The 27,164-nt window shown below is 55.8% G+C and overlaps 10 protein-coding genes across 10 annotated transcripts; 5 read left to right on the top strand and 5 right to left on the bottom strand.

Moving 5' to 3' along the window:
• Nucleotides 1-508: 508 nt before the first annotated feature.
• CkaCkLH20_11112 (uncharacterized protein) lies at nucleotides 509-1,622 on the top strand (the record flags this gene model as incomplete). The annotated part of the gene is made up of 4 exons (XM_038893826.1): nucleotides 509-1,023; nucleotides 1,080-1,144; nucleotides 1,204-1,508; nucleotides 1,578-1,622. The coding sequence occupies 4 exons, from the start codon at nucleotides 509-511 to the stop codon at nucleotides 1,620-1,622; spliced, it is 930 nt and encodes a 309-aa protein (XP_038740926.1).
• A 484-nt stretch (nucleotides 1,623-2,106) lies between these two features.
• Nucleotides 2,107-3,553, top strand: CkaCkLH20_11111 (uncharacterized protein; the record flags this gene model as incomplete). The annotated part of the gene is made up of 7 exons (XM_038893825.1): nucleotides 2,107-2,147; nucleotides 2,212-2,387; nucleotides 2,440-2,525; nucleotides 2,605-2,721; nucleotides 2,767-2,839; nucleotides 2,898-3,333; nucleotides 3,403-3,553. 7 exons carry the CDS (start codon nucleotides 2,107-2,109, stop codon nucleotides 3,551-3,553), a joined length of 1,080 nt encoding a protein of 359 aa, XP_038740925.1.
• Nucleotides 3,554-3,717: 164 nt separating this feature from the next.
• Nucleotides 3,718-4,872, bottom strand: CkaCkLH20_11110 (alpha beta hydrolase fold-3 domain-containing protein; the record flags this gene model as incomplete). Its single annotated transcript, XM_038893824.1, has 3 exons — nucleotides 3,718-4,698; nucleotides 4,747-4,762; nucleotides 4,826-4,872. The coding sequence occupies 3 exons, from the start codon at nucleotides 4,870-4,872 to the stop codon at nucleotides 3,718-3,720; spliced, it is 1,044 nt and encodes a 347-aa protein (XP_038740924.1).
• A 1,686-nt stretch (nucleotides 4,873-6,558) lies between these two features.
• Nucleotides 6,559-7,525, bottom strand: CkaCkLH20_11109 (rhamnogalacturonan acetylesterase; the record flags this gene model as incomplete). Its single annotated transcript, XM_038893823.1, has 3 exons — nucleotides 6,559-7,015; nucleotides 7,071-7,149; nucleotides 7,204-7,525. The coding sequence occupies 3 exons, from the start codon at nucleotides 7,523-7,525 to the stop codon at nucleotides 6,559-6,561; spliced, it is 858 nt and encodes a 285-aa protein (XP_038740923.1).
• A 2,418-nt stretch (nucleotides 7,526-9,943) lies between these two features.
• CkaCkLH20_11108 (px domain-containing protein) lies at nucleotides 9,944-12,076 on the top strand (the record flags this gene model as incomplete). Its single annotated transcript, XM_038893822.1, has 3 exons — nucleotides 9,944-10,569; nucleotides 10,620-10,865; nucleotides 10,921-12,076. 3 exons carry the CDS (start codon nucleotides 9,944-9,946, stop codon nucleotides 12,074-12,076), a joined length of 2,028 nt encoding a protein of 675 aa, XP_038740922.1.
• Nucleotides 12,077-13,141: 1,065 nt separating this feature from the next.
• CkaCkLH20_11107 (uncharacterized protein) lies at nucleotides 13,142-16,238 on the top strand (the record flags this gene model as incomplete). Its single annotated transcript, XM_038893821.1, has 5 exons — nucleotides 13,142-13,754; nucleotides 13,812-13,946; nucleotides 14,005-14,259; nucleotides 14,318-14,536; nucleotides 15,244-16,238. The coding sequence occupies 5 exons, from the start codon at nucleotides 13,142-13,144 to the stop codon at nucleotides 16,236-16,238; spliced, it is 2,217 nt and encodes a 738-aa protein (XP_038740921.1).
• Nucleotides 16,239-16,317: 79 nt separating this feature from the next.
• On the bottom strand, nucleotides 16,318-18,269 carry CkaCkLH20_11106 (uncharacterized protein; the record flags this gene model as incomplete). Its single annotated transcript, XM_038893820.1, has 3 exons — nucleotides 16,318-17,361; nucleotides 17,424-17,798; nucleotides 17,862-18,269. 3 exons carry the CDS (start codon nucleotides 18,267-18,269, stop codon nucleotides 16,318-16,320), a joined length of 1,827 nt encoding a protein of 608 aa, XP_038740920.1.
• Nucleotides 18,270-18,948: 679 nt separating this feature from the next.
• CkaCkLH20_11105 (major facilitator superfamily transporter) lies at nucleotides 18,949-20,736 on the bottom strand (the record flags this gene model as incomplete). Its single annotated transcript, XM_038893819.1, has 1 exon — nucleotides 18,949-20,736. The coding sequence occupies one exon, from the start codon at nucleotides 20,734-20,736 to the stop codon at nucleotides 18,949-18,951; it is 1,788 nt and encodes a 595-aa protein (XP_038740919.1).
• A 1,517-nt stretch (nucleotides 20,737-22,253) lies between these two features.
• On the top strand, nucleotides 22,254-24,741 carry CkaCkLH20_11104 (uncharacterized protein; the record flags this gene model as incomplete). The annotated part of the gene is made up of 3 exons (XM_038893818.1): nucleotides 22,254-22,771; nucleotides 22,834-23,537; nucleotides 23,843-24,741. 3 exons carry the CDS (start codon nucleotides 22,254-22,256, stop codon nucleotides 24,739-24,741), a joined length of 2,121 nt encoding a protein of 706 aa, XP_038740918.1.
• Nucleotides 24,742-25,040: 299 nt separating this feature from the next.
• On the bottom strand, nucleotides 25,041-25,391 carry CkaCkLH20_11103 (uncharacterized protein; the record flags this gene model as incomplete). The annotated part of the gene is made up of 1 exon (XM_038893817.1): nucleotides 25,041-25,391. One exon carries the CDS (start codon nucleotides 25,389-25,391, stop codon nucleotides 25,041-25,043), a length of 351 nt encoding a protein of 116 aa, XP_038740917.1.
• Nucleotides 25,392-27,164: the final 1,773 nt, after the last annotated feature.

Below are 27,164 nucleotides of genomic sequence, written 5' to 3'. Positions count from 1 at the left end.
GTCAGGCTTCGCCCCCGGTCACCCGTCTTTTCGGGCAGACTCAGACCGTTTCCGGCCCGCCACCGTGCGCCGCAACAAAGGCTTCATGGGGGCGGGAAGCGCGGAAGGGCGATTTGACGCCACCAAGTGCCACCAGCTTTGAGGGAATCTTATATGGTGTCCAGGGCAGCCCGGAACAAAATTCTGATAATTGCAGCGAGCTGCTGTCTGGAAGGCCAGAGGCGTGCAATCTTACCTTCAACAACGGTCGAAAACATTCAGAGCTCGACGTATTGCGCCCGCAATCGACTCGCGCTGATGTCGAGGCTACATGTCACTCGATGACCTCGCGATGACTGGGATAGAGACTCGAGGACCACTGATCGGAGGAGTTACTTGGTTTCTCTGTTTCTTCTGCGGCGCCTTCTTGGCTTTGCGCATATACGCGAAGCTGAGTCGACATCAGAAGCTATGGTGGGATGACTGGATTCTCATTTTCTCTTGGGTTAGTTCACGGCAACTCACACGTTTGGATGCTCTTATTGATGCTAGTTGCCAGACATGCCTCTTCGTCGAATCGATCATCACGCAGCTGGGAATCAACATCGGATTCGGTCGTCACTTCTACGACATCGACCCGCCGAACCTGATGACGATAGCGATGTACACGTCCATAGGAGCCTCGATCTCCTGTTTCGCCTCAACAGGAAGCAAAGTAGGATTCGGCGTAACGTTGCTTCGGTTGACGGAAGACTGGTACAGAGCGTTTGTCTGGTTCGCCGTCGTCACCTTGACCATCGTCATGTTGCCCAGTGCGACCCTGACATGGCTCAAGTGCACCCCGGTTCAAAAGAATTTCAACAGCCAGATGGAAGGGACGTGTTGGGACAAAGCCATCACTCTGAATTACGGAATCTTCAACGCAGCTTGGTGTGCGGCGATGGACTTTCTTTTGGCGCTGGTTCCGTGGAAACTGATCTGGGGGCTTCGCATGCGGAAACATGAAAAGCTTGGTATCTGCATCGCGATGAGCCTTGGTTGGCTGTAAGCAACTTCTCCACGAAACTTCTGGATTTGAGACTGATATTGAATCCATCCAGCTCAGGGGTCTGTGCAATTATCAAGGGCGTCTATCTTGTACAGTTGGAACAGGGAGACTTTTTCTGTAAGCTGATTTGTCGAACGTACACCGGTAGGAAGTCAGCAGCTGACGAATACTTGCAGTCAATGGCAAAGATGTCACAATCTGGACGGCAGTTGAGACAGCAACTGCCATCGTCGCTGGATCAATACCCGTTCTCAGAGTATTTTTCAACGAGAAGGCATCGACTTTTGGATCCAACAACAACAATAAAAGCCATAACTCTCACGATATCGAGTTGAACACATACCATACAACGGCCGACTCATCGGAAACTACCAACACAGCAGAACCTCACACTCAACCCCCAGGCGGCACTTTGATTGTTCGCCCTAAAAGTCACGGCGTTCTTGAAGATATCATCGAGATTGAAACGCCTTCAGAAGAAGTCAGATTGAAAAAGAGTTACATAATGACGGTGGACATGAAGCAATCATGTCTGACCCATGAATGAAAGTATGACATGCACGACCGGTACCAGAACGGAATGAGCGTGGTGTAATGAGAAAATAATCATCAAATATGAGTACAAATGGATACGCAAGCGTCAATGGCTTATGTTCAAGGGATCTTTCGTCCGGTGTATGAACATGAGGAACGTTATCCATGTCATCTTCCTCTCGTAAGCACCAAGTGATAACGTTACGACGACTGGGCAATGTGGGCCCAACCGGTACGACACAGGAGCGATATTTGTCAGTTACGGAGGAAACCATATTCTCTCATGCACTTTTGTTGTGATGCCCAGGTACTCGCACGCAATTCCTTATGTAAGACGGGATATCTATGTGCAGTTCGGCCGACATTCGGTCGAGTCTGAACATCTCAGGTCTCTCTTTCTAGTCCACATCACTCATGTGCTCAATCTCATATAAAATGTCTCCTGGATGAGCCTCGACAAAAGCACACTGCTAATCAAGCGTGGAAGTCCACCACAATAGAGAAGTTAACGAGACCATTACTTTGAATCAATCTTCTCATCCAGCATGTCCCAAAACATACTCATCGTGGGTGCGTCTGGTTACATGTAAGTCCTGATATTCTCATGTGAAAACATGGAAGAATTTCTGATACTAACTCCATGATATTAGTGGCGGCACGGTCCTCAACTCTTTGCTGTCCTCAGGCGTGCTGCCGACTGCCAACATACGGGGAGCGGTTCGTTCCGATGCTCAGGCAGACGAATTGAGAAATCTTGGTATTCAGGCTGTTAAGATTACTCTGACAGACCATGATGCAGTAGCTCGCGCAGTGCTGGACAATCACAGTACGAAAATTATCTCCAACTCTAGTTGATATGATGAGCTGATTGCGGTTAGTCGACATTGTACTTCATACTGCCAGCTCGATGGACTTCTCACTGGCAGAACCGTTGCTACATGCGTTGAAGAAACGAAAGGATGCCGTCGGACGGCCAGTCCATTTCATACACGTAGGGCTCATGTTTTTTCTCTGAAGGAAGCAAGCTTACTGACCGCTACAAGACTTCGGGCGTTACCGCTTTTGCCGACAAGGCAGGCTGGACACATGGTTTGGTGAAGGAGTCGGACGATATATACGATCTACAGCGCCAGGCAGCTGAATCGTACGTTGTTCGGGAGGTAAGTTTTGACTTCCGCAATCGCACTCTCTGTCTAACTCCCCAGACCGACACAGCCGTTGCGAGGGTTGGAGAAGAACTTGGAGTATTTGCGTACATTGTTGTTCCGCCGTTGGTTTGTAAGTGAAATCCTTACACCAGGTCCCATTTCGTGGAAGACTAAAACAAGATCCTCAGATGGAAACGGCACAGGCACAGGGAACACGCAATCGGTTCAGATACCCATCTTGATCCGCGCCGCAGCTGCTCATAAGCAAGTATATCAGTTCAGTGAGGACGCGGTAATGTTCAACCTGTATCCATCCCATCAGATAACCAAGCTGACTGGAGAGCAGACATGGCCTGCAGTTCATGTCATCGACCTTGCAAACTACTACGTATCACTCATCCGGCGTATCGTACAACAAGGCCCTCTAGCATCTGGCAAGAAGGGATACTACCTTGTTCGCAGCCACGACGTCACCTTTCACGAGATCGCCGAAGCTCTCGGAAAGGAGTTGTATCAACGGAAACTTGTGGACAGCCCACATCCCGCAACATGGCCTAGCGATGAGGTGGCGGTTAAGGCGTTGGGGTTGCCGCTCTATTACACACGTCTTGCGTGGAGTTCCACGTAAGTTGGCGATGATCTCTACCACAAGGAACGTTGTGAACAATGAAAGACCAACTAACCTTTGGGAAGTGCCTTGGTGCAATCCGAGCGGCACAAGGATCTAGGCTGGCACCCGGAATGGAACCACGATCGTTTCTTAGCTGAAATTGGAGAAAGCATCGATCCTGCTCTTCAGGCAGAGACTGTTGCGGGGTCTCTCGCCAGTCTTAGCACCTCCTGAAGATGCTGCTCGTGAAGAGATAGAAACGTTAGGGGGATACATCTGAGCTCGTATTTCATATTTCACGTCAAGCTGGTTGGACGGGTTCACTCAATTAGAAAGATGGCATTTGCTTATTCTCAAAACTGCACCGACGGAATGACCATTTCCATTATTAAGCAAATCTAGACGGACATGATCGGATTCAGAGCCAGCTCCTGAGTGATCACTTCTTCATCCGGGGTCTCCTTCCCAAGAAGCCAAGCAAGACCATCGAAAGTATCGAAGTGAGACTTCGTCGACAGCTTGCTCGGAAACATTATGTGCCCATGAGGCGCTCCCGGGTACACGACCAACTTCGTCTTCACTCCATGCTCCCTCAAGACCCGGTCATACACAAGCCCGTCATCCCGCAAGGGATCCGTGCCACACACTTGCAAGAATGTCGGCGGCAGGCCTTTATGCGGATTCTTTGAGTTGAACGGCGATAGATCCGGCGACTTGACGTCCGCGCCGTAAGCAGCTTTCATGTGCGCCATTCCATCCTTGTCGATGACGGGCCCGGCGGCGTTCTGCTCTCGGGAGAACCAGACATCTTTGTACTTGGGTGGCACAATCTCTTCCTCCAACAGATACGGAATGCAAAGCCACGTCCCGGTAAGAGGCGGAGTCAATCCCTCGTCAACGGACTTTTGAGCAACCACCGCAGCGAGGTTTCCCCCAGCCGAGGCTCCTCCGAGAATGAAGCCAGCGTAGGGGTCGGCGCCAAGGGTATGTGCGTTCGCCGCGATCCATTTGAGGCTGTCCCAGGCATCGTTCGGCGCCGCGGGGAACTTGTGGACCGGGGCGAGACGGTAGGAGATGTTGACCACCACGGCGTTGAACACCTTTGCCGCGATCCGTGCGTACGGGCTGAGCTGCGTGCAGTGGCCCATGACGAAGCCGCCGCCATAGATCAGGACGATGAGGGGGTGTTTGTCGCCGGAGGGGGATTCCGGTTTGTGGATGCGGGTTTCCGACTGGTAGCCGTCTCTCATGGGGATATGGATGGAGTACTCGGTGCTGGAGTCAGGGCGAGATGTTTGTTCGGCCTTGGCCTTTTCCATCATCTTTTGGACTTCATCGTCTTCGGCACCGAGCGAGGCCGCGGGGCGACCTGCGAGGAACTTGGGGGTGTGTCAGAGTGTGTTTTCTACAACTGGAACTCAACTGACCGCTGCGATCTCAGGACTGGATGTGCCGCATTAGCGTACTTCATCGACGCAGCAAGCTGCAACTTATGAGTGAACATACTCGAGAATTCCCAGAGGCTCGATTTTCTCTCTGGTATCATACTCCATCTTGTTAGGCTGCTATCGCTCAAGCGTCAATAACCGTTATGAATGTGGTGCGCTGCACTTCGTTACACCAGAATTGTCTTTCACTGTCAAAATATCGCATCAGCGAAGTTGAGGAAGGTTTGCGCAAAGCTATCTCTAAATACACCACGTTAAGACTCACATCAGTTCTCCCATCGGCCCGCCAGTACCCCGCAACATCCCGCGGTAGTTCCAAAGATGACGGTAGTTGTGTTTTAAAGGAGTCCATACTAGGGGAAGCATCCCAGCAATGTTCCATAGTTGGGTCGCTTTCGGGTCGTCGGGGTCCATAGCGTTCCCGGCAAACTCTCTTCGACGTCGCACGCAGATCACTTCCTCGACGGTTTAAGGTTTTCACACCGGATGAACCCTTGGCTTAGTCTGAGAGAGTTGCGAACAAGTATTCAACTGTTTATATTCATGGGCTTCGTCTCGGATTTTCATCAATCATGGAAGCGGTTAAGTTCACCAGCAGATCGGGGGCTCATTCGTCATATACGAACAGACGACCCCCGACTCCCGCGATCGAAGACGAAATGCCGAAAGATTGCTTTATCCTCGGCTTGAGATTCCTTTTCGAGTCCGTCTAGAGCCAAGTTCTTTGGTTTCCCCATGCTCGCAAAGTCTACCAACTCATTGAAAGAACGTTGGAAGAGCTCAGTAAAGACATTCTGAGGTTGCGCCTAGATGGTAACAACAGGCTCTTTCTTCCGCATCATGGAGATTCCGCCTGAGGTCTTTGTCCCATGATCAAGACTGCTGTCCTCCCAACAAAGTCTTTCTTTACCAATGATTTGCGTTGACTCAAGCAGCTCAGCGAGGTTGGCTTTGAGCACTTTGACTTTGACAACTCAATCAACACAATGGCTTAGTCCAGGCCGCAACTCCTTGCCTAACAGGCACTTGTCTTCGACTCAAACTATCTAACAAGAACATCTCAACTGTCTTACCTTCCGGAAAAGTCCTATATAAGCAGTTGCGGTGACTTGACTTGATACCAATCTCCTCCTCATCATCACACTCAAACAACATCAACAGCATCTTCTTCACCTTTCAATCTCACCATTCAAACCTTCCTTCTCCACACCACCAACTTTCCACCTTCAAACTCCACTTCAAGATGTGCAACTACATCGCCAACGTCACCAAGTGCCGCCAATGTGGTTCCACCATTAGCTCCTGCCAAACCGACTTTGTCTACTGCCCTTCTATGAAGAATGGCCTTGGTTGTATGACCATCGAGCGCGGCCGCAAGACCACCCTCATCTGCTGCTCCCGCTGCCAGCATGCCTATTAGTTTGGCGATTCGGAGCACAACGTCGATGGGTTTGAGTCTGCTTCTTCCCGAGATGAGCAGTTTCTTTCTCGAGACGACGGCATGGGACGAGTGGTATTAGTGAGTTGTGAGTTTCTCTTATTTTCTTGAATGCTGGCACGTTCGAAAATCGGGGTTTTCGTCTTTGAGATTGTTTTACGGCGTTTAAAATAGAATGAATTGAAATGAGATCACTGGCGCTCGAAAGTCTTCCCTTGATTCAAAGTGTCTTGGACAATCATTTGTTGTGAAGACATGCTCAATTATTTCTCTAATAATTATTTCTCAGACTCTATAGTTCGTACTGCAGCTGTTTCCGCGTACTTTGGGAAGTTCCGCGATTCTAACAAATCTCAGATAGGCAACGTCGCGTTGACAGACAAACACGTCCCGAGCTCGGCGCCCTCAATCCGGGACGTGGCGTTCACGACGTACTGCTGCAGCGGCGACGTACCGCACTTCAGACCGAGCACGAAGGCCTGCGCGAAGGTATCCGCGAGCCCCGGCGCCATGTGCGTGTTGTCCATCGGGTATCCCGCGACGGCGGCCGCGGGGCCCTGGAGCCTGAGCGCCTGCGCGCAGTAGTCCGCGTGGGGCACGTAGTAGATGCCGGCCGCGGGGCCGCCGAGGGACTCGACGACGTGCCAGGAGTACCAGGAGTAGATCCGGGGCGTCCAGGTGAAGTTCCCGGTCTGGTACGGGTTCGTCGGGGTCGACGTCGAGATGACGACCTTGGCGCCGCGGGAGAGGAAGATGGAAGAGGCGTTGCGGAGGTAGGTGGTGTAGGTCTGGACGATCTCGGTCGCGTTGCTTGGGCGGGTTAGCAGGAGCTGGATCCGAGGGGTGTTGGGATCGAGGGGCGTACTTGAAGATGGCGGTGCATGTCTCGTTGCCGATGCCGGGGCAGTCGACTCGGTTCTTGGTATCGGTGGCTGGGTTTCCGGCTAGAATTTCTCGTCAGACGAATGGATCCCAACTTGGAAGAAAGCTTGACTCACGCCCATCATTATGTCCAAACTCAATCACCACCCAGTCGCCCGGTTTGACCTCGTCGATAATCCTCTGGAAACGACCCTCCCGAGTAAACGTGCGGGCGCTCCTCCCAGCATACGCCGAGTTGTTGACCCGGATCTTGGACTGTTCCAGAGAGTACTTCAGGTACTGGCCCCAACCCTCCGTGCCATTGTGACCGCCGTCCGGCGCCATCGTGCTATCACCGGCGAGCCAGACGGTGTGCTGGGCGTCGTCGTCGTCGCATTGCGCCGAAGCGGTGAGCACGGAGCTCGCGGCGAGGAAGAGGGCACTCAGGACGGACCTCATTGTCGGAGACCTTGGTGGCGGCGCGATGAGGGACAGAAGAGACAGACCGGACAGACACGACAACACGGGCGAGGCAGATTCTCAGGGCATTCGGTCTTCTTTTATCGCGCTCTCATCGTGACCCTGTCATGACAGCGGATCTCGGCAATTAGTGCAATCTGGGGTGGCATCGTCTCCCCCGCAGCGTCTCTGCGGAGATGGCCTCTGCCCCCTGACGATTCCCCGCGAAAAGGTCGTGGTCGCGTCGACGTGCTCGAAGAGGGTTCATCTGGATGGCGGGACCGCTAACTTGATGTATGGTGGTCGTCCGCATGTCCCATGAGCTTGTTGATGTTGGCGACTGTCATTCGTGGACGAGGGTGGGTATTTCTCGGTAGAGAGGGCCCCGAATAGTGGCATGTTAAGCTTTCGGCCGATTGCGAGCCGAGTGAACCCGGGCGGATGGATCTAGCGATGAAAGGGTCCGTCTGATCCGGAGACGCTTGTTCTGTGCCGATTGGGACTGGGACTCTTCTACTACATAGTATTTTAACCTGCTGCTTCGAGAGAAGGGGAGAGAGGTCTCTCTTCAGAGGTCAAGGCTTTCCTGGGACATCAACTGGCTGGGAGAGAGATTACTGAGAGGCCGTCTAACTACACGAGAAGCTTAGCTGGTCAAGAAATCTAGATTCGTCTCACCGATCTCTTCGTTCGCTCATGATCTTGAAGTCTGCCTCATGGACAGACATATACAACTATTTGAGTTCACGGCGTTCTCGAACTCCAGAGAAGTCTTTTGAAGATCAAATTATTCACTCTCAAAGTCCACGAGAAGGGTGCCTGCCAGACGGGGGCCTCGGCTGACAGCTTCTGACACGGCCCGATGTTTGTTTACTCAAATGAGTGGCATTTGGACTTCCGCGAGGCTGATTGTCGCGTTTCAACGCACTCGTGAAATACACCCGAGTCTGAGCTGTGGCACGGATGTCATCCATCGCAGGAAAACATTGACTTTTGGTGTCCGGGCTGTGAGTTCGGCCTCGCAGGCTTGGCAGGTTATGGACATCTACCAAGCCCCTTTACATTTCGAGTCTTTTCCTCGCGGCACATGCGATCCCTCCTCATGATTTGCTCGAACAGCCAGCTGGACTGAACTGCTGGACGCGAACTGCAAAGCCACCCGGACTGCCCCTTTTGACGAGTTCGTCGTGGGCGACGCGAGAGCCTCGTAACATTACCACATCTGGCAACAAGCTCGTGCTTGCATGGACACAGACGCGTTCGCGGGGGGGCGGCATGAGTACGTAGACGGTAGGTTGGGCTTTCTTTGGACGGCATTGAAACGCGAAACTGGTGTGTGAATGCGGGGTCTCAGAAAGGCGCATTTTCACACCTGGACGGCATTACGTCCCGGACCCGGCCGGAACGCCGAACACGAGCTGAAGGGGTCGAAAGAACCGGAGGGACCCATCTCACGAACCCGATGGGCTGAGATCTCGGAAGCTCTTACACGTGGTTTGAGTTACAGTTACGCGCTTGAGTCAGCCCCCTCCCCTCCCCGCGCCTCCTCGACGTCGTCTTATTCGGAGATTTTTTAGCATTCTGGCTGACAGGACGTCCGGGCTTCTCGCGTTTCCCCAGGCTGCCCTGTGTGCTGAGTGTATCCAATGTCTACGAATGCTGTTATCAGACATTACCTGGTTACGTGTTCTGCCGGATGCTCTCAGCATTGTTCGAGGTCGAGGACAATGGACGAGATGAGACAGCCAATCATGTCGAGTAGCCATTGAAACTTTCAAAGCTCAAAGCATGGAAAACGCGTACCAGATTTGATGCAGAGAGAACAGCTCAAGCTGAAAGGAAAGCTGAGGTGCATGCCTCGGGAGGAAGATGGTGCACATGCTGTGAGAACCTGGCTGTGTCAGAAGCTTTTGTCTGGGGTTTGTGAAGCGCACAAGCACAAGATCTTGCACAGGAGCATGCAGGTCACAGATAGCCGAGTGCGACTAAGGGTTGCCCAGATGAAGCCAGCAGGGAAGAGCTAGGAACACAGAGCAGTCTGTGGTGAATAAATGTTTCTCTCAAGACCCTCCTTCATGCTTAAATGCCTATAATAGCAAGGAAGCAAATAAAGAGTGAATTCCCCCCAGACCACACCTCCTTAGAAAAGGAAAGGAATAACAACAGCAAGTCGGGTGACGTCACCAGCTTGTGATCCACATTTTCTCACCGGAGCACCGACCGAACACCATCGCAGGCACTTTCCCAAAACGAAACACTCACCTTCGCCCTCGACAATACTCGCCATCATCGTATCTTTAGAAACAGTGGCACTTGAGGAGTATATCTACTGGAACCACCGACCGCGCCGATCCTGCTTGGCGATCTAGGCCATCAACAAGGACGCAAATGGCTGCTGCGACATCCTGAACAACAGCCATGGCCACCTCAAAGACACAACCTCTCAACGCCGAGCAGACAAAGGCGCTGTTCAACATCCTCACCCACTTCGAGACATACCGCGAGGTCGAGGACTTCAAGCAGCCCGAGACCATTTCCAACTATGGCTACCCCTTCGCCGCCGTCAACCCCAAGGCCGGCGACGGCGAGGCCGTAGTCTACGCCAAGAAGTCGACGTCGCCCGTCCTCCAGTCCCTCTTCAGCAGGTTCATTCTGCCCCTGCCGGGCGTCAGCAACATCGGCCTAGAGTTCTGGAACGTCCGAGTGCAAGGGCTGCTGAGGAAGTTCGCCGAGGCCGACCTTTCCGAGAGCTACGAGAAGGGCGCGCTAGGTACTAGAAAGACCCTGGCCACCGCTTCGTCTACCGTCATCGAGCTCGTTGCCAGAGCTCAGATCGGCGGCGGACCTACCAGCGACCCGGCGACTCGGCCGAAGGAATACGACGTGCAGAATGCGGCGGATTTGGTGCGGGCTTGGGATGATGCCATGCATGGCCTCGTCTACGAGAACCTCTGCGACGAGCTGCTGGATTACCTCGCCGAGACGGAGGAGTTCGACACGCACTCCCCCATGACGAAGGCTGCTTGCGACTACATCCTCGTTCAGTAAGTGTTGAATGCCGAGGGAGATGTGACGAAGTGCTGACATGGCGCAGTCTGGCGACGCTCTGCCATCAAGTCCTCATCGTCTCTCCCGAGGGACCGTACCTCGTCAAGCTGATGGACCAGGTGCACAAGATGGTTCCGTACGGCATGGTTCGCCAGACGCTGCGCATCGGAAACGCCGCGACAATGATCGCGGGCATGATGAAGATCTTCTTGGCGAAGCTCAGCGTCGGCTCCGTGTCCAATTGGTTCGGCATCACCAGCAACGCTGCCGACGGACAGAACCTCTTGCAAAAGTACGCTCGAAAGTCTCACAAAACCTTTCGCAATTGTAGCTAACCAACTATGCAGAATCATAACCGTTATTCTCGGATGGGACTGCGCCGACTTCAAAAAGACCGTCGACAAGATCGCCAAGGACAAGAACGGCCCCAGCAAAGGCGCGCTCGTGGCCATCAACGCACACTGCCAGGCGCCCAAGAGCGAACGCGACGCGGTCAGGGGCAAGAGCCTGCGAGAGTCCAAGTCCGTCGTCGCCGTCATCCTCGAGGACGTGGACCCCGCCCTGCTGGCGGATACCAGCGAGGACGAACACAAGATGTGCCTCGAGTACTACGCGGCAATGCTTGCCATCCGCGACCGGGAAGAGATCATCACCGTCCTGTGCAAGCAAAGCCCCGACCTCCTCACGCAAGCGATCCGCGACGCTGTTGCCGGCATGGATCCCATCATCCGCGCTGTGCACAACAAGGTCGACCTGTCCGACCACGTCAAGGACTACCAGACCTTCCTCGATCAGCTCATCACCACCAGCAAGCCCAAGAAGGCGAAGTCCAAGGACGACCCTGAGGCTGTCCTACCGACTGTCGACGATTATGTCGAGCTGCTCAAGAACAACCGGCAACTGCTATACAAATGGCTGCATGCAGTCAGCAAGAACTGCCCCGAAGTCATGGACCAGTTCAGAAATTGGGCGAAGGATTCGTTGGTGGCATTCCACAAGGAGAAGAACGGTGCTAGCATCGAAGAGAGGCTTGGAGGCATCTTCAACCAGGTTCCCGAGGAGAAGAGGGCGAAGCTTATTCCCATCATTGACGCCCATGCCGCTTACCTGAAGGAGCTCGACGATCTCTCGCGCCGCCGCATGCAAGGTCTCCTCGACGGCAACTCGGCCAGCATGTCTGGACCGGGAGTCTATCTCATCCGGTGGCAGTCATTGCTGGACGAGACCCTCATTACGCCGGCGACAGCGAGCGGACCGCTGAGGCACGGAACGGACGTTGGCGGGGCGATCCCGGGAGGCAAGCGGACCTCCGTCTCGAGCGACACTGGCGAGGTCATTGAGAAGGTCCGATCTCTGACCCTCTCGTCCTTGCCCGAAGCGCCGAACGTGAGACCTGTCATCAAGGCCCTGGCGCCGCTCTTCAAGCAGATGATAACGAAGCCGTCGACGCCGCCGAAAACCAACGGTCAAGCGGCACCGACAGCGGCACCGGCACCGATTTGATGATCACGAAGAATATGGGAATACGGTTCAAGTACAAGGCGGAATGGGGTGGGGTATCCGGGGGGCTGCATGACACTCAACGATGCATGACGGGACGGTCTTTTTCTTCTTTCGCGATTCGGCCAGGCGTTTGCGGGGTATTATTATTGATCTGGTCTCGGTTGGATGGCAGGCGGGATACTTGCTGTAGATCCAAGCATAGACACTGGGCGAGCAAATGTCATTGACGAGACGGTCGGGCTCGCGATTCATCTTCAAGTCGGTGAGACTATTTGACTTCCTTGGCGACATATTGGTCTTGCGACAGAGGCAGCGGCAGCTGGCAAGCCAAGAGCTGGTGAGAATATCGAGGAAGCTCATCCCTGTCCGGTGCGGGGAGCCCTGGCAAACAGAATCTCGTTGGCGATGTACTATTTCTGCCGTGCGGAGTGGAAAGATACTTGCACATCATGATGACGCTCGCCACCTCTAAGCGCGAGGGCAAGCTGAAAAGAAGACAGATACAAAATGCCATGCCAGGTTACACGAGGCGAATGGAGTAGTACATAGCACAAAAGCAAGAACTGCACCTCCAATCTCCCAGGCGGCCTCACGTCCAGCCCACGTGGTCTCTCATCAACAGCAACTCACGGGAAGCCGGCATTCCAACGGCCCAATGATTCTGAGCACAATTTCGCTGATATCCACTGAACCCTGTCGACAAACCCGAAGAAGCCAAACGCAGGCGAGATTCTGCCTGGTCCAAACCGAAAAGGGCAGCTGTGGAAGATCTCGTCAAGAGGGATCAGAGGGAGGGAATTCTTAGATGGGGAGCAGGGGTCTCAGCTGTCAATTCGCTTAAATATCCCTCAGCTGCCGAGTTTTCGTCAATTCTTTCCACGTCTACTCGGTTTTCCCGACTCGACCTGCCCTGCTCCCACCCAGTCCCGCGTCAACTTTCCCTCACACCTCTCACCCTGTCACTCACTCATTGCCTTGATATCATCAACCATCACCAACCTCATCAACACCATCTACCTAATTCACAATCACCTCGCCATCCCTCCCTCATCATAATCTCCAATAATGTCTTCCACGTTCACAAAACAGGCCCCGAGCACGGGGATAGACCTCACCTCCCTCCCCGCCTCCGCCGTCGCCGTCGACCCCGAGTCCCGCTCCTTCTCCTCCGCCGAGATCAACGACCCCTACAACCTCACCACGCACCTCAAGTCCGACGCGGACATCACCCTCCTCAGCGGCGCCCGCCCGCGGCAGAGCGGCGCCCGCCGGCGCATCCACCACAACTTCACCCGCGGCGGCGCCAGGGAGGCCCGGCTGCAGGACTTCTACCGCGCCCAGAACGACAAGATCCGCTCCCTCCTCAAGTCCGTCGACGACCACGAGCGCGAGGCCAGGGAGACCCAGGGCGACAACAACCTCAAGTACCAGATCGCCGTCAAGGGCAGCCTCGCCGCCAACGTGGTGTTGTCTGCACTGCAGCTGTACGCCGCCATCTCGTCCGGGTCCCTGTCGCTGTTCACGACCATGGCGGACTCGGTGTTCGATCCGCTGAGCGGGATCATGCTCATGTTGTCGCATCGCGCGGTGAAGAAGGTCGACACGAGGAAGTACCCCTCCGGCCGGGCGCGGATCAGCACGGCGGGGAATATCGTGTTTTCGTTCATCATGTTCAGCGGTATGTTTTCGCTCACATGAATCGTGTTTGTGATCGAGTGAGCTGACTTCCGGGTAGTGAGCTTGGTGCTGATTGTCATGTCGGCGAGGGATCTCGCGGCCGGGTCGGATAGTGAGACGAACGAGTTTCATTTTACGAGCGTGATTGCCGTCGCGATCGCCTTCGGGACCAAGTTCTGCCTCTGGCTTTACTGTAAGCTGCCTCCTACCTTCATCACCAAAAACCGAAAAGTTACTAACGAGAACGCCAGGCTGGTCCATCAAGCACATCTACTCCCAGGTCGAGATCCTCTGGCGCGACCACCGCAACGACCTCTTCATCAACGGCTTCGGCATCTTCACCTTCTCCGCCGGCAGCAAGATCAAGTGGTGGATCGACCCCATGGGCGCCATCATCCTGTCCTTCCTCATCGCCGGGCTGTGGCTGCGGACCGCCTACGAGGAGTTCCAGCTGCTCATCGGCGTCTCGGCGGAGCCGGAGTTCCTGCAGCTCATCACCTACATCGGTACGCTTTAGATTTCACAAGATAGTATGGAGAAGGGGTTCAGCTAATGAGGATCTAGCAATGACACATTCCACCGACGTGAAGCAGATCGACACCGTCCGGGCCTACCACAGCGGGCCGCGCTACATCGTCGAGATCGACATCGTCATGGACCGCCACGAGAGGCTCGAGATCGCGCACGACGTCGCCGAGGCGCTCCAGATCAAGATCGAGAAGCTGCCCGGCGTCGAGCGGGCCTACGTACACATCGACTACGAGACGGATCACAAACCCGTGAGTTCTCGCGAGAGTTGCCCACCGCGGGTGATACCTTCTTTAATCGGACTTGAAGCTGATGATGATGCATCGTTTAGGAGCATGATCTCAAGAAAGACCTTTGAGAATACCAGGATCCCGACTTTCAGAGGCATTGGCAACGGATGTAAGGACTTAAAATGGGCATGGGTTTACCCGACTCTGTGAAGGAGTTGGTATGGAGCATAAAGCGAATAATACATACATTTCTATCGAGTGCTCGTGGATTGGCTCGGTGTGGTGTTCAGTCACTTCTGGCAAGTTCTGAAGGCGGCATCTCGTCGAGATAACACCATTCCAACACGGTACTATTTTTCGAAGATCATTCAAAATCATATCAAGCCGCCGAGGAGCTTCCACAAGAACCTGGGCTCGCATAATAGCGAAGGATCCGAGCTAGGGAACCGAACCGATCAATCATTGCTTTCCACAGGCAAAGCCACGCCCAGAAAATGATTCAATGGCGCCGTACTAAAATCTCACCCAAGGGTCCAAAAGCCGTTGCTGGGAGCGTGGCGTAGCCCGATGTGTCTCATGTCCCCCATCAAACAGCCTTTGGTACCACAACATGCATGTCCCTGGAAGAATTAAAGGCTATCTACTCGCCTTTCTCCCCGCAACCAACCACAGCCAGCTTCCAACGTCCTCCATCCTCCATCTCCAGAAACGCACTTCCGCAATACCAAACAGACGCGATGGACCGCAACACCCTCCTCGAAACCCTCTCCTCCACCCCTTCCTCCAGCCACAGACCGATCATGACGATGGTCAACGGCGACAACACCTGGCTCATCTCCATCCCCCGCCCCCCCTCCTCCTCCTCTAAAAGGACATTCTACCACATCCTCCAAGACCCCTGGCTCGCCGGCGACGCCATAGCCCTCTCCTCGTGGTTCCTCGTCATGCGGCACCCCGTCAAGGAAGCCCTCGACAGCACGGCCGCGATCGAGAGCTGGATCGCGGACGTCGAGGCCGCGGCGGGCGGGGCGAAAGACGAAAAGGGGGAGGAGAGCTGGCTCGACGCGGTGCTCGTCACGCACGTCAACACGGACCACATGCACGAGGCGACGCTGCGGACGTTCGATCCCGCGACGAGGGTGTTCGCGGCCGCGCAGCCGGCGGCGATCATGGAAGGGTGGAAGCACTTTGAGAGGATCACGCTCGTGCCGGATTTCGTCCGCGGGCGGGACGCGAGGTGGCCGGCTGCGGACGGGATGCCGGCGTGGTTATCCGTGTTTCGGCTCCCGGACGAGTGCGGCGTGGTACCGCTGCTCTACCACGCCATCGTGTTCAGCTTTGCAAGCGCGGACGGGAAGGGGGAGGAGATGACATTGTACTCGCCCCACGGTGTTGACCCGGACGTGGTGGAGGCCGCGCGGGATGCGAATCCTGGTGTGAGCGTCCTGGCGATGGTGCATCCGCTGCACAAGACCGGACTCTTCGAGAAGGGGACGACGTTGGGCGTGACGAACGGGTTGAAGATTGAGAGGCGGGTCGAGCCGCGGTACTGGCTGGGCACGCACGATGATAAGATTCGGTATTCGGGGGTGATGAGCTGGTTGTTGAGTCATGGGAAGATGACGCTGGAGCAAGGGCTCGAGGAGGAGGAGAGGGAGACGGGACGGGTGCTGAGGAGGCCTAATGTTGTTGAGGTTGGGAATGGGGAGAGTTATATCTTGGCTTGAGGTAGAATGCCATCGACTGACAGTCTGGCCAGGAGTAGATTATTTTGGTCTAAGCCTAACTAGAGTATAGCTGGCATCATCACAAGTGCGGCACCATTTGAAGCCAAGAAGGCATCGTGAAGGTCCCAATAGGCAGACTCCGCACGCTCAAAAACGACTCCGCGGTCAGGAAAACCCGAGACGCGGCATTCGCGACCAAGAGCAGCAGGATGAGGGCCACAATCACCACGGAAAGCGCCCGAAAGAAGTGAAACAGACACCGGGACAGCCACCTTGGCCGCGCGACGGCGCGGCCGAACCCGCGGTCCCACTCGGCGCCGCCGTACACCCCGAACAGCCCGACCCCGGCCAGGTACATGACGAGGCAGTACAGCGCGGAGCCGGCGACGGAGAGGACGCACGTGTAGGCGGAGACGAGCGCCCAGAGGTCGCGCTCGCGCGCGGTCGGGAACCGGGAGCGGCGCGCCGACAGGTGGACGCCGCCGTACAGGAGCGTCAGGAGGGCGGCGGCGAGGACCTGGACCGTCTCGGTGGCGTCGGATACACGGGAGGCGGGGTCCTCGACCGCGACGTAGCTGGAGGTGACGGAGAGGAGCCGGAGGGCCCTGCCGTCGTTGAGGAGCACGTTGGGCGCGTTGTCGCCCCTCCGCGCCAGGCAGTGCGCGTACTCCGATTCCGGGGAGGGGAATAGGGGCGTCTGGGTTCCGCTGGCGTCTGCGGAGGGGTGTTGCCGTTGGAGGTAGCGCATCGCTCGCTCTACTCTCAGGACGTCTGAGCTTGAGAGCTCGATGCTCTCGGGGAGCTCGTCGGAGTCGGAGTCGGCGTAGACGAGGCCGCATTCCAGGGCGTCGCCGCGGCCGAGCGTGATCACCGACGGAGGCGCCTTTTCGATATCGGTTGTAGGTTTGGGGAGGGGGGTCTCCGCGTTTTGAGGTTGCGGCGTGGCGACTGTGCCGAGGTCCGGCGAAGACCGTGTTTCCGTCTGCGGCTCGTCTTTCTGCAGGCGTAGGAATTCCGGCTTGATGCCAGGGCAGAGTTGTGCCTGGACAGCCAGAGCAACGAGACCTTTGACTTCATCCGACGTCGGCTCGAGGACCTCGGCGTCCCCGACATCCATGGGTTTCTGCGCCAAAAATGTCAGGACCTGCTTCGTTTCGCATCGAGACCGATGACATGTGTACGCACCTTGAACCAGAACACGTAGATGACGACGGCGCACAGGACGTGGACCATGACGTGGACCTCCAGGAGGGAGATCGGAAGCCCCTGCAGCTTGCGGACGAGACACTGCGTGGCCATCCAGAGGACCTGTGTGACGACGAGCACCTTCTGGAAAACGCTGCCCTTGTTCCTCACCGCGAGGGCTTTCGGGTTGTTCACCAGGCCGAAGGACTCGAGCGGGCGGTGCTCCATCATTTTGAGAAACCCTTTGGCCGAGAGCGGCAGCGACCCCGGAAGCCGTCTGCCCAGGAGTGCCGTCGGTCCAGGTCGGACGTCGTCGATGGGGACCTGGAAACCCCCCATGACCACGAAGAAGCAGAACTCCAAGTCATAGTCAGGCTGCTGCTGGTCAGCTCACCGGCCCGACGGAAGCCATGCTCGGAAGTCTGCGTAAAGACGTACCATATCCGGGTCCTTTTCGTTCTTGAGCCGTCGCAATCTAGCCCGCAGAGCCCTCGCCTCCAAAAACTGCCCCACGGCTATGACGAGGACGGTGTCCGGGAACAGCAGCGCGACGACGACCCACCTCAGCCTGTCGAAGAAGTTGGCGTATTTGCCGTCGTCCGCGGGGATGTTGAGGTGGAGGACGGAGTAGACGCATGCCACGAGCGTGACCACGCACGTCAGGAGCAGGTCGAGCGTTCCGCGCACCGTCGGGGAATTCACCCACGGGGCGGCCCCGATCTCCGCCAAGGCCGTCGAGTTATCGGTGTTCTGCCGTATCAGTTGTTGGATCTCATCCGCCGACTGCACCTCGACCGCCGCACGAGCAAACGAGGCCGCGGACACGAGATAAAAGAATGAACGCATGCTTGTTTGGCATTTGGAAAGATTGAGCGTCGCGGAGAGGAGCTTCGAAATGCAGGCTGGCGGCGCAGATTTAAAGCTCCTCCTGCCGAGATGTCGCGTTTTCTCTGTTTCTTCTTTTTTCTCCAAGAGCTGATGTTCGCCTGAACGGATCCGACTTTCCTCTGCCAATGAGAGCATCTCACTTACGGCTTCGCTCAATTTGGTCAGGGATGCTACACCCCTGGTTATCGGTCAGCGCGTCTGCAGCCTGATTCTGATTTGGGACGGGGGGAGGGCGCACTCATTCCGGGAAATTAGGCTGTCGTCCTCTAAGCTGTCGACTCGTTGTACGGTTTCTTCATTGTGCAGAGAAGGCTGTTGTTTCCAGGTTCTCATGGATACTCTTCGTGTAGCCGGAAAAAACATGTCAGAAGGGCAAGCAGGACTGTTACATCTGCAACACGTTTCCGCTGCCTAATGATTCTCTCTCAAAAACCCTTGCTTTATTCTGGGAGTGAATTTCATATATTGACTCCAGCTTCGTAAATGGTCTAGGAAAACGAAGTATGCTGCGGATGGCTCATCGCCTCCGGCGTTCGCGATCTATCAATATCTATAGCAACGCTAAACAACATGCCCAGCAACATGAAAGCATGAAAGCATGAAAGCAAGTGGGGGGATATAATGCTCGCTCGCAAAATCATTCATCATCATCATCGTCCGCCGCCGCGTCCGGCTGGACCCGTTCCTCCGACAACTTCGGATTCCTCAAAATCAACGCGAACCCAACCATGGGAATGCAAATGCACAGCGCGGCGATGCACAGCAGCCTCTGGACCCCGCTGTAGCTGCCGATCACGGCGTCCCGGATCTCCGTGCCGACGGGGAAGCCCTTGATGGTGTCGAAGGGCGAGTTGTAGATGGCCTCGGCCAGGGTGCGGTTGGGCTGGAAGGCCAGGCTCTCCCTCAGCGAGGGGTAGAGGAGCTGCGTCCAGAGGGCGCCGGAGAGGCAGTTGCCGAGGGCGCTGCCGACGTTGAAGAGGGAGAGGTAGAGGCTGGTGATGACGGCGACGTGCTCGCGGTCGGCCGAGGCCTGGATGGAGGCCTGGGTCGGGTAGGCGAAGAGGCCGCCGGCGAGGCCCATGATGACCTGGCCGACGATCAGGCCGGTCTGGGAGGATGCGGAGGCGCCGCCGGAGTAGGTGATGAGGATGAGGAAGGAGGCGGTGAAGATGCAGGCGCCGGTGACGATGATGCCCTTGAGCCTGCGGATCCTGTAGATGACGAAGCTGATGAGGACGCCGCTGAAGACGCCGAAGAAGGAGAAGAAGGACAGGATGCGGGTGGCGGTCTCGACGGAGAAGTCGAAGGCGACGATGAGGACGGTGTAGAGGTAGTTGCCCTGCGTGGACCAGGCGAAGTTGAGCAGGCTGCGCACGGCGAGGGCGGACCAGACGCCGCGGTCCCGGAGCAGACGGAAGGGTATCAGCGGGACCTGGGCCTGGCGCTCCCAGACGACGAAGGCCGGGATGCAGAGGAGGCCGAGGACGAGAGGGACGAGGATGGCGGGGGACTTCCAGTGGCTGACGGTCCCGCCGGCGAGGGTCAGGGGGGCCAGGGTGAAGGAGAAGGCGGAGATGAGGATGACGAGGCCGACGGTGTCGAGCTGGTGGAAGAGGTCGACGGCGCCCTCCTTGGAGGCCGGGCGGGCGTGTCGTGATTTTCTGGACTTCTGGCCGAGGGAGTAGAGGCTCGTGAGAAGGGGTATGGAGGAGATGGGGAGGATGATGGCCCACATTCCGATACCCCAACGCCAAGAGGTGACGTGCAGGACGGCGGCGGTGACGTTGCCGCTGATCCACGTGTTGAAGACGAAGGGGATGGCGGGGATGTAGCTGAAGAAGACGCGGGACCTCATGGACGAGAAGTCGGCGACGAGGACCTCGAGCAGCAGGACCAGACAGGTGTAGCCGATCTGGTAGAGGATGGCGCCGACGCAGAAGACCTCGACGGTGGTGGCGCTCGCCTCGAAGGCGGTGCCGACGACATAGAGGAGGATGGCGACGAGGGTGGTCTCGAAGCGGCCGTAGATGTCCGCGATCTTGGCGGCGGTGGGCTGGGATGCGACGGCGACGACGCTGCGGAGGACGTTGATGGTGGAATGGGACGAGTGCAGCTTGAGGCTGGAGGTGGCGTAGGGCTGGTATGTTCCCCGCACCTGGGAGTCGAGGCCGTAGGCGTAGCCGACCAGGAAGATGCCGACAAAGAGCCAGACGCGCTCCGCGTGGCCGATGTGGGCTGCGACGGAATCGGTGCGTGCGACACCGGACGAGGTTTGACTTTGGGTCGGGTGTAGTTGGTGTTGGAGGACGTCGGGGTCGCTGCTCGGGCGTCTCGCTCCGCCGGCGGCGTTAAGGTCGGAGGAGGAGAGGAGAGGGGAGTTCTCCTCGCCGTCGGAGGGCGTTCGTTTCGCCCATAATCTCTTCATGTCTGAGACGGCTCTTTCGAGGAGAGCATTCGGTTGTGGGGGAGGTATCGACGATCTTCTTCGTGGGGTGTCTCGTGGCGCTCCTTCTTCCTCTTTGATGCTGGAGAGAAAGGGAGACAGGACTCGTCGAGGGAGGATGTTGTCGAGAAGACGTTGCGACCGACGTGATGGTGTCAGGATTCTCGCGACATTCGTGGAAAACAACGACCGGGAAGGAAGAAAAAATCGCTCGGCTGCCTGATTATTGGGTGTGATGTTCAGGTTCCGTCCAGGGTGCGTCACAGTCAGCAGGGGCTGTGTATGGCCAGGCGACACAGGGGCATAACGCAAACGCGAGAAAGAAGGCGAGAAGAAACGGGATGGCGGATGTGGTGAAGAGAAAGAGCAGTGAACTAATTATGCAACAGTTTTGTTGGAGATGTTGGAGGTGGGTGGCAGGCAACCGGCACGAAGGATCCAGACAGGCCAGCTGCCAGGCCGCATGACTTGGGGAAAAAAAGAAATCGGAGAGGCTCAGGATCACCGGATCAGAAATCAGAATCAGGGGGGGTGGAAATCATCAGTCAGCAGGGCGAAAGTGCGAAAACCGGACTCGGGATGTGACAACTCACACTCATACTCACTCTCACTCTCACTCTCACTCTCACCCGCCTCACTCGCTTCATTCATTGGATTGGCACTCCTCACTCTCAGACTCGCGCCGCTTCACGAATCGGTCGATCAGATTAGATCATCTGATAAGATGCCCCCATAATTGCCATGCCCAATCACGACATTTCCTTTCAGGGATATCCCGCCTTAAGCGCCCGTTAAACCTGGCCGTATTTAGGAGTCGTGGCGCTCTTGTAAACCTTCTTGCGCGGGTTAAAAGGGCTCCGGCGGCCCGTTGGAAAATTCATCCTTGAAATCGAAAGTAACGAGCGATGACAGCCATTGAACAGCCTGGTACAGGGATGGGCCTTCATGAATCACGACTCACCACTGAACCGCTTTCTTGACATTACAGACCCGCCAGAAGGACCAACTCGGCTTCGGCCGGCCCTTCGGAGTTGCGGCGGACGAGCCAGACATGGAAAGTGACCGGCTTGCCTCGGTTACCTGCTGCCAGCCCCTGCGAGCCACCGATTCCCGGTGCCGTGATGTTTTGCAGCAAACGAGCCTCGAGATTTTTCTACAGAAACACAGAGTGAAGTCAAGAATGAAGTGACATACCCCGAATGACGTACATTGACAGCAGTCGCATTCCTCCATCGCACTTACACGTGTATGAATGGGACCGTGAACAAGCATTAGGGGTCGACGGATAGCACCGAACAGACGCAGCAATTCCCTCCGCGAAAATGCGCTCACCAGCTGATTGGCTCCTCTCATTTCTAGTCCAGCCCCTCTCCGACGCTACTCTGTACTTGACCATTTAATTATTCTCCAGCCGCCAGAAAATCATCAGAAAAAATGCGATAGGATTCACGTCAAAGAGCACAAGTCGCATTGGCATCTGCATTGCATACCCGTGCATAATGCCGCCAGCCACCAAAATCCCCGTCTACCGCATCGACTTGGCCCTCCCGCCAGAGCAACGATACGTCCGAGTCGCAAAGGACTTCTCCCACGAGCTGCGGGCCGTCGCGCCTCTTTACGACCTTGTCCTTGCACAGATCCTGGTCTACCCGCCGATCATCCGCGTCGCCCAGTTCCTCGTCCGCCTCTACCTGCGCCGCGTCTTCGACGACGACGAGACCCGCGAGATCCGCTCGATTGCTGAAGTCGCCGGTGTCGAGCTGCATCTGCTCGTCGCCCTCAACACGCTGCTCGACTGCCTGCTCGGATGCACTTCCGGCACCGTCCCGGTTTGCGGTGGTGGTGATGATGGAGAAGCGCGGTTGATGCATTTTAGGACCCTGGATTGGGGCATGCCGCAGCTTGGCGATCTGCTCGTGCAGCTTGATTTTGTTGATTCGCAGGCACCGGATCCTGAGCATGTCTTGGCTAGGTCTATCACGTATGCTGGGTTTGTTGGCACTCTGACGGGAGTTAGGTATGTAGAAGAATCAAAGCATGCCACTATCGCGAGTCTTCAAGTTGATGTCTGGTCACCAGGCCCGGCTTGTCCCTCTCACTCAACCACCGACCTCTGATGAACGTGAGGACGAACTCGTCCATCTTCCACCAAGTCCTCGTTCTTCTCGGCAGACGCCCTTCAATATCGTCCATCCTCCGTCAGGTCTTATTAAGCCCCAAACTACCAGGTGCGACCGAGGCTCCCGACGGCGGGCTTGTCGCGTTCGCCAAATCAATCACCGAGAAGCCGTCGCCTCCCTGCTATCTCTTATTCAGCACGCCGACAGAAGCAGTCGTCATCCAGAAAGACTTCGTCGGTGGCAACATCAAAAGCACCCGCGACTTCATCGCCCAAGCGAACCACGATACCGACCACACGTCGTGCTGCGGGGCTAAAGAGTTCCATCACCGCCAGATGGAGTCAGAAGACGCCGCAATCATCGCGCAGGATTGGATCTCGCAGTCGGCCGAGCGGCAGAACTTTGTCCGCGACAACTGGAGCGCCTTTCGCGAAAGGGCTGGGGAGAGGACCACGACTAAGGACGACTCATCAACACTCAACGGTTCGTGTATCGCTTTGGCTGTCGGCAGTCGCCAAGGGCATGAGGGCAGGACCGGTGTTACTCAGGAGATGCTGCAGAAGTGGGTGATGTCGGAGCCTGTCTTCAACGAGTTCACGCATTTCGCCACAGTCATGGATCCGTCGTCTGGGGATGTGGTGTGTCTCGAGAGAGGCAACGCATGTTAGTAACCGGCGGAAGTTATGAGCAAAGCTTTGATCCAATTCACGGTCAGCTTTCCCTATAAGCGTTATAAGGCAAGCACCTCAAAATAAATTAATGAATAATCGCCAGTCAACCTTGCTCTGCCGCGTTGGATCCGGGTAATTGACAGGGCTGAAACAGACGTCGATCATCAAATTGAACTTTTGATTTTCCCGAAATCACCTGACTGTCAGGTCGAAGAATCTATGTCACCCCTAATCTTTGAACCAACAACAACTCTCACTTTCACCACATCCGGATCCAACACTCAACACCACTTACAGTTTCTCAAACCGCACCACTCCGCACGAGTAACAGCCTCGCGATGGGCTTCAGCGCCCGCCTCACATCCCTCCTCTGCACTCTCCTCCACCTCCCCCTCCTCTCCCTCGCACTCCAAGCACAAATCGAAGTCGACCTCATCTTCCCGCAACCCAACAAAACCTACAAACCAATCTACCCCTTCCCCGTCGTCTTCGCCATCCGCAACGCCTCCCAGCTCTGGCTCCCACACGGCCAAGCCCTCCCCTTCCAGCTCTCCTGGTCCGTCACGGGCTACACCCGCCACGGCCCCAACGGCACCATCGACGACCGCAAAGCCTTCGGCGAGCAGCTCTGGACATCCAAGGACACCGACGCCCCAGACCCCGAAAACGACACCGTCATCTTCGTCGACGCGCCCCGGAACCTCGCCGACAAGACCCAAAGGGACTTCTGGCTCCACTACCACGCGATCCTCCTCGAGACCTGCGGCGCGGACACGGCGGTCGGGAAGGGCGAGGATGTAAGGTTCGCCGACGTCGTCTCCTTCAGCGTCGACCCGGACAATGGCGAGATCCCGGATTTTGAAGACACGATGATGACTTGCCCGACTTTCATCGGCAGCTACGCGATCGAAGACACTTCCAAGAATTGCGCGGCCATGGCGCCAAATGCCAGCGTACCGGCGCCGGATCCCTGTGGAATCCGAGGGGAAAGGGGAGACCTGGCGGCGTGGGTGAGGGCGAAGATGCTGCAGCGCGCTTCGTGCGAGAACGGGACGTGGCCGGACCGGGGCGGGACTTTGGCGCCGGGGGTGTGCAATGAGGTAGAAAGCCGGGGTGCCAAGGTGTTTGGGGGCGAGATGTCGGGTAGATCGGCGGGCTTGGTCGTCTTGGCTTTGTTGGTCGTTCTTGTTAGTTGAGCGTGGACAATGTTAATGGTAGTTTAGTTGGAGAATTTGGGGGTTGTGGAAATAGTAAAACTTGGTCTCTTCTGACCGTTTGATTATTCAAGGTTCATTATAGAGAAGAGAAAAGAAACCCGATATACAGAACCAGTTCCAGCCGCGAGACTTTAACATCTCCTATAACTTGCTCCGTCAACCCAGTCCAGCCTCCCCGTTCTCTGTCACAAAAAGAGCTCGGGATATCGCGCAACCATCGACACCAAGGTCCTCCCCAAAGCCAGCCTGAACCACTCCCCCGGAAGCTCGCCATCCCATCAGCAGCTCGAGATAGACCCGTACCGGTTATGCGTCGCGTGCCAGAACGCCGACTTGACCATGCCCTTGTTGCAGACGAGCGAGGTGCTGAAGTACATGTAGACGTTGTTCCCGCCGAACGGCGACCCGCAGCCGTTGGGCCGGTTCACGGTGCAACCCGGCCACCGGGCCAGGTTGTCCCACAGCAGGCCGCAGACGGCCTTGACGTCGTCGACGTCATCGATGTTGATCTCCCAGAACTTGGTGCCCGCCTTGTTGGAGCTCATGCACGCGGCCCCGGCGTGGGCTGTGCCGACGAGGTTGGTCGCGAGGAGGGCGGTGGTGCTAGTGAGGAGGGTGGAGAGCTTCATTGTGATTTGTGATGGGGAAGACTGATGGGGTTGGAGAGGTGAATAAGTGGAATTGGGATGGTGACTTAGATGCTGTGCGAGTTGAGCTCTTGAAAGACTGTGGGATAGGTGGACTGTTAGGCAGGTGAGAGCTGGTGATTGGTGATCTGGAAAACGGACGAGATGTCTAAGGTATTTATGTGCCTTGATCATGATTGCAAGTCTGGGCATCACGATGCTTTCTAACTAACACCTGATCATGTCGTTTCCGTCTCGGACCAAGGGCGGGCTACAACAAACACGATGTCGATAAACATCTCTTTGCACGGACGTGGAAGCTCTCTGGACAACGGCGTCCAGACCCCCCGTCAATCGTTCAGTCTTATCAGCGCTTGTTAGTGATACCGGCTGTATGACTTCGGTCCTTGTTCGATTCGTACCTGTCACACGCCGGAACAACGTCAGTTCCATGGCCAAGAGTAAAATCATCACTGGGATTGTGGCCTTCGGGAGACGCAAACAATGTCGGTACGACGTCGTCGTCTTTTACGTCACGTGCTGCAAACTTACTGCGTGACTGAATGCGGACTTGTTTCCTCCCTCTGTGCCCAAAGTGGAGTGTTACTGATATAAGTTTGAACAAGCAGGGGGATGGCTTTGCTGTTTTGATTATGTTGCTGCTTCGACCTTCGCATCTCCCTCAAGACCAGGAGTCAATGCATATCCCATCAACGGCTAAGTGACGTCAAAACACAGACCTAGAAAGACCCCTCGTTTTACCCTATTTCAAGCGGATTCAAATTGCTCTACTAGACCAAATATTTGGAAGAAATGGACTAGCTGTCCCCTCAGTATGTAGCTTTTGGCGTCGCTTAGCAGTCGATGAGATAAAGCACCATGCACGAATTCTCGGAATGAAAGTGCAAAACAGTTTCTTTGCAACTTTTTAATAGATCACACGAGAGAAGATGTTGGCCGGAAACGGTGGTTGGTGAGTCCGCGAGAGGTTGCACTAGGGAGTTGGGCATTAAAGTCCTCAACTATCAAGACCCTCAAGACAACGAACGATTTTGAGTTCGGCTGCTGCAAGGTGAACTTGGCGACGTCCCAGATGTAACCCTCATGTCTTGTTCTGTCGAGTGAAACGCCAAACGCCATTCTCTTGGGTGGGAGCCGAGCCGAGTTCCCTCACTATCCCGCGCGGTGCTGACTTTTCCCTCTTATCAGATCCCCTCCACCCTATCTGGTGGACCGTTCGTTAACTTGCGAAACAAGGGCGGACCACTTCATTGGAACGCAAGAGGCGGCTAACAGTCGAAATGAAGGACACATTAATCTGAGTTTGGGTAGGCGGTGAGAGTTGCGAAGCGAAGTTTCTCCCCAGCCATCGTCGCGGGCAGTCAGTCCCACTTGAGACGGACTTCAATCGGAAACCTTAATATATGAAAGCCCGGCGCAGGCTCACGTCGCTCAATTGCCAAAATCTGTTCTCAAATCTGCGCAGAACACGTCAAATCTGCGCCGGATTATCCGCTCCGGCTTGGCGCGGATATCTCCTCGGGGTGGTGATGGTGGAATCTCGCTTCATGTTCTTCCCTATCTCGGTAATCTGGATTTAGTTAGCAGATAAGGTGCTGACAAATTGCGCCTCAAAGCTTGAGCCACGACGGACGTTCATCTGATGAGAGACTCAAAGTTTCTGTCAATGAGTCTGCGAAGAAGGCCTAGCCAGCTTTACTGGTATCGGGGAGTATGGATGGAGAAGTTCATAGAGCCTCAAAACTCCGCCGTTGG

The sequence above is a fragment of the Colletotrichum karsti genome (assembly GCF_011947395.1).
Source record: "Colletotrichum karsti strain CkLH20 chromosome Unknown Scaffold45, whole genome shotgun sequence".
Taxonomy (NCBI): domain Eukaryota; kingdom Fungi; phylum Ascomycota; class Sordariomycetes; order Glomerellales; family Glomerellaceae; genus Colletotrichum; species Colletotrichum karsti.
This window is presented reverse-complemented; position numbering and strand designations above follow the sequence as displayed.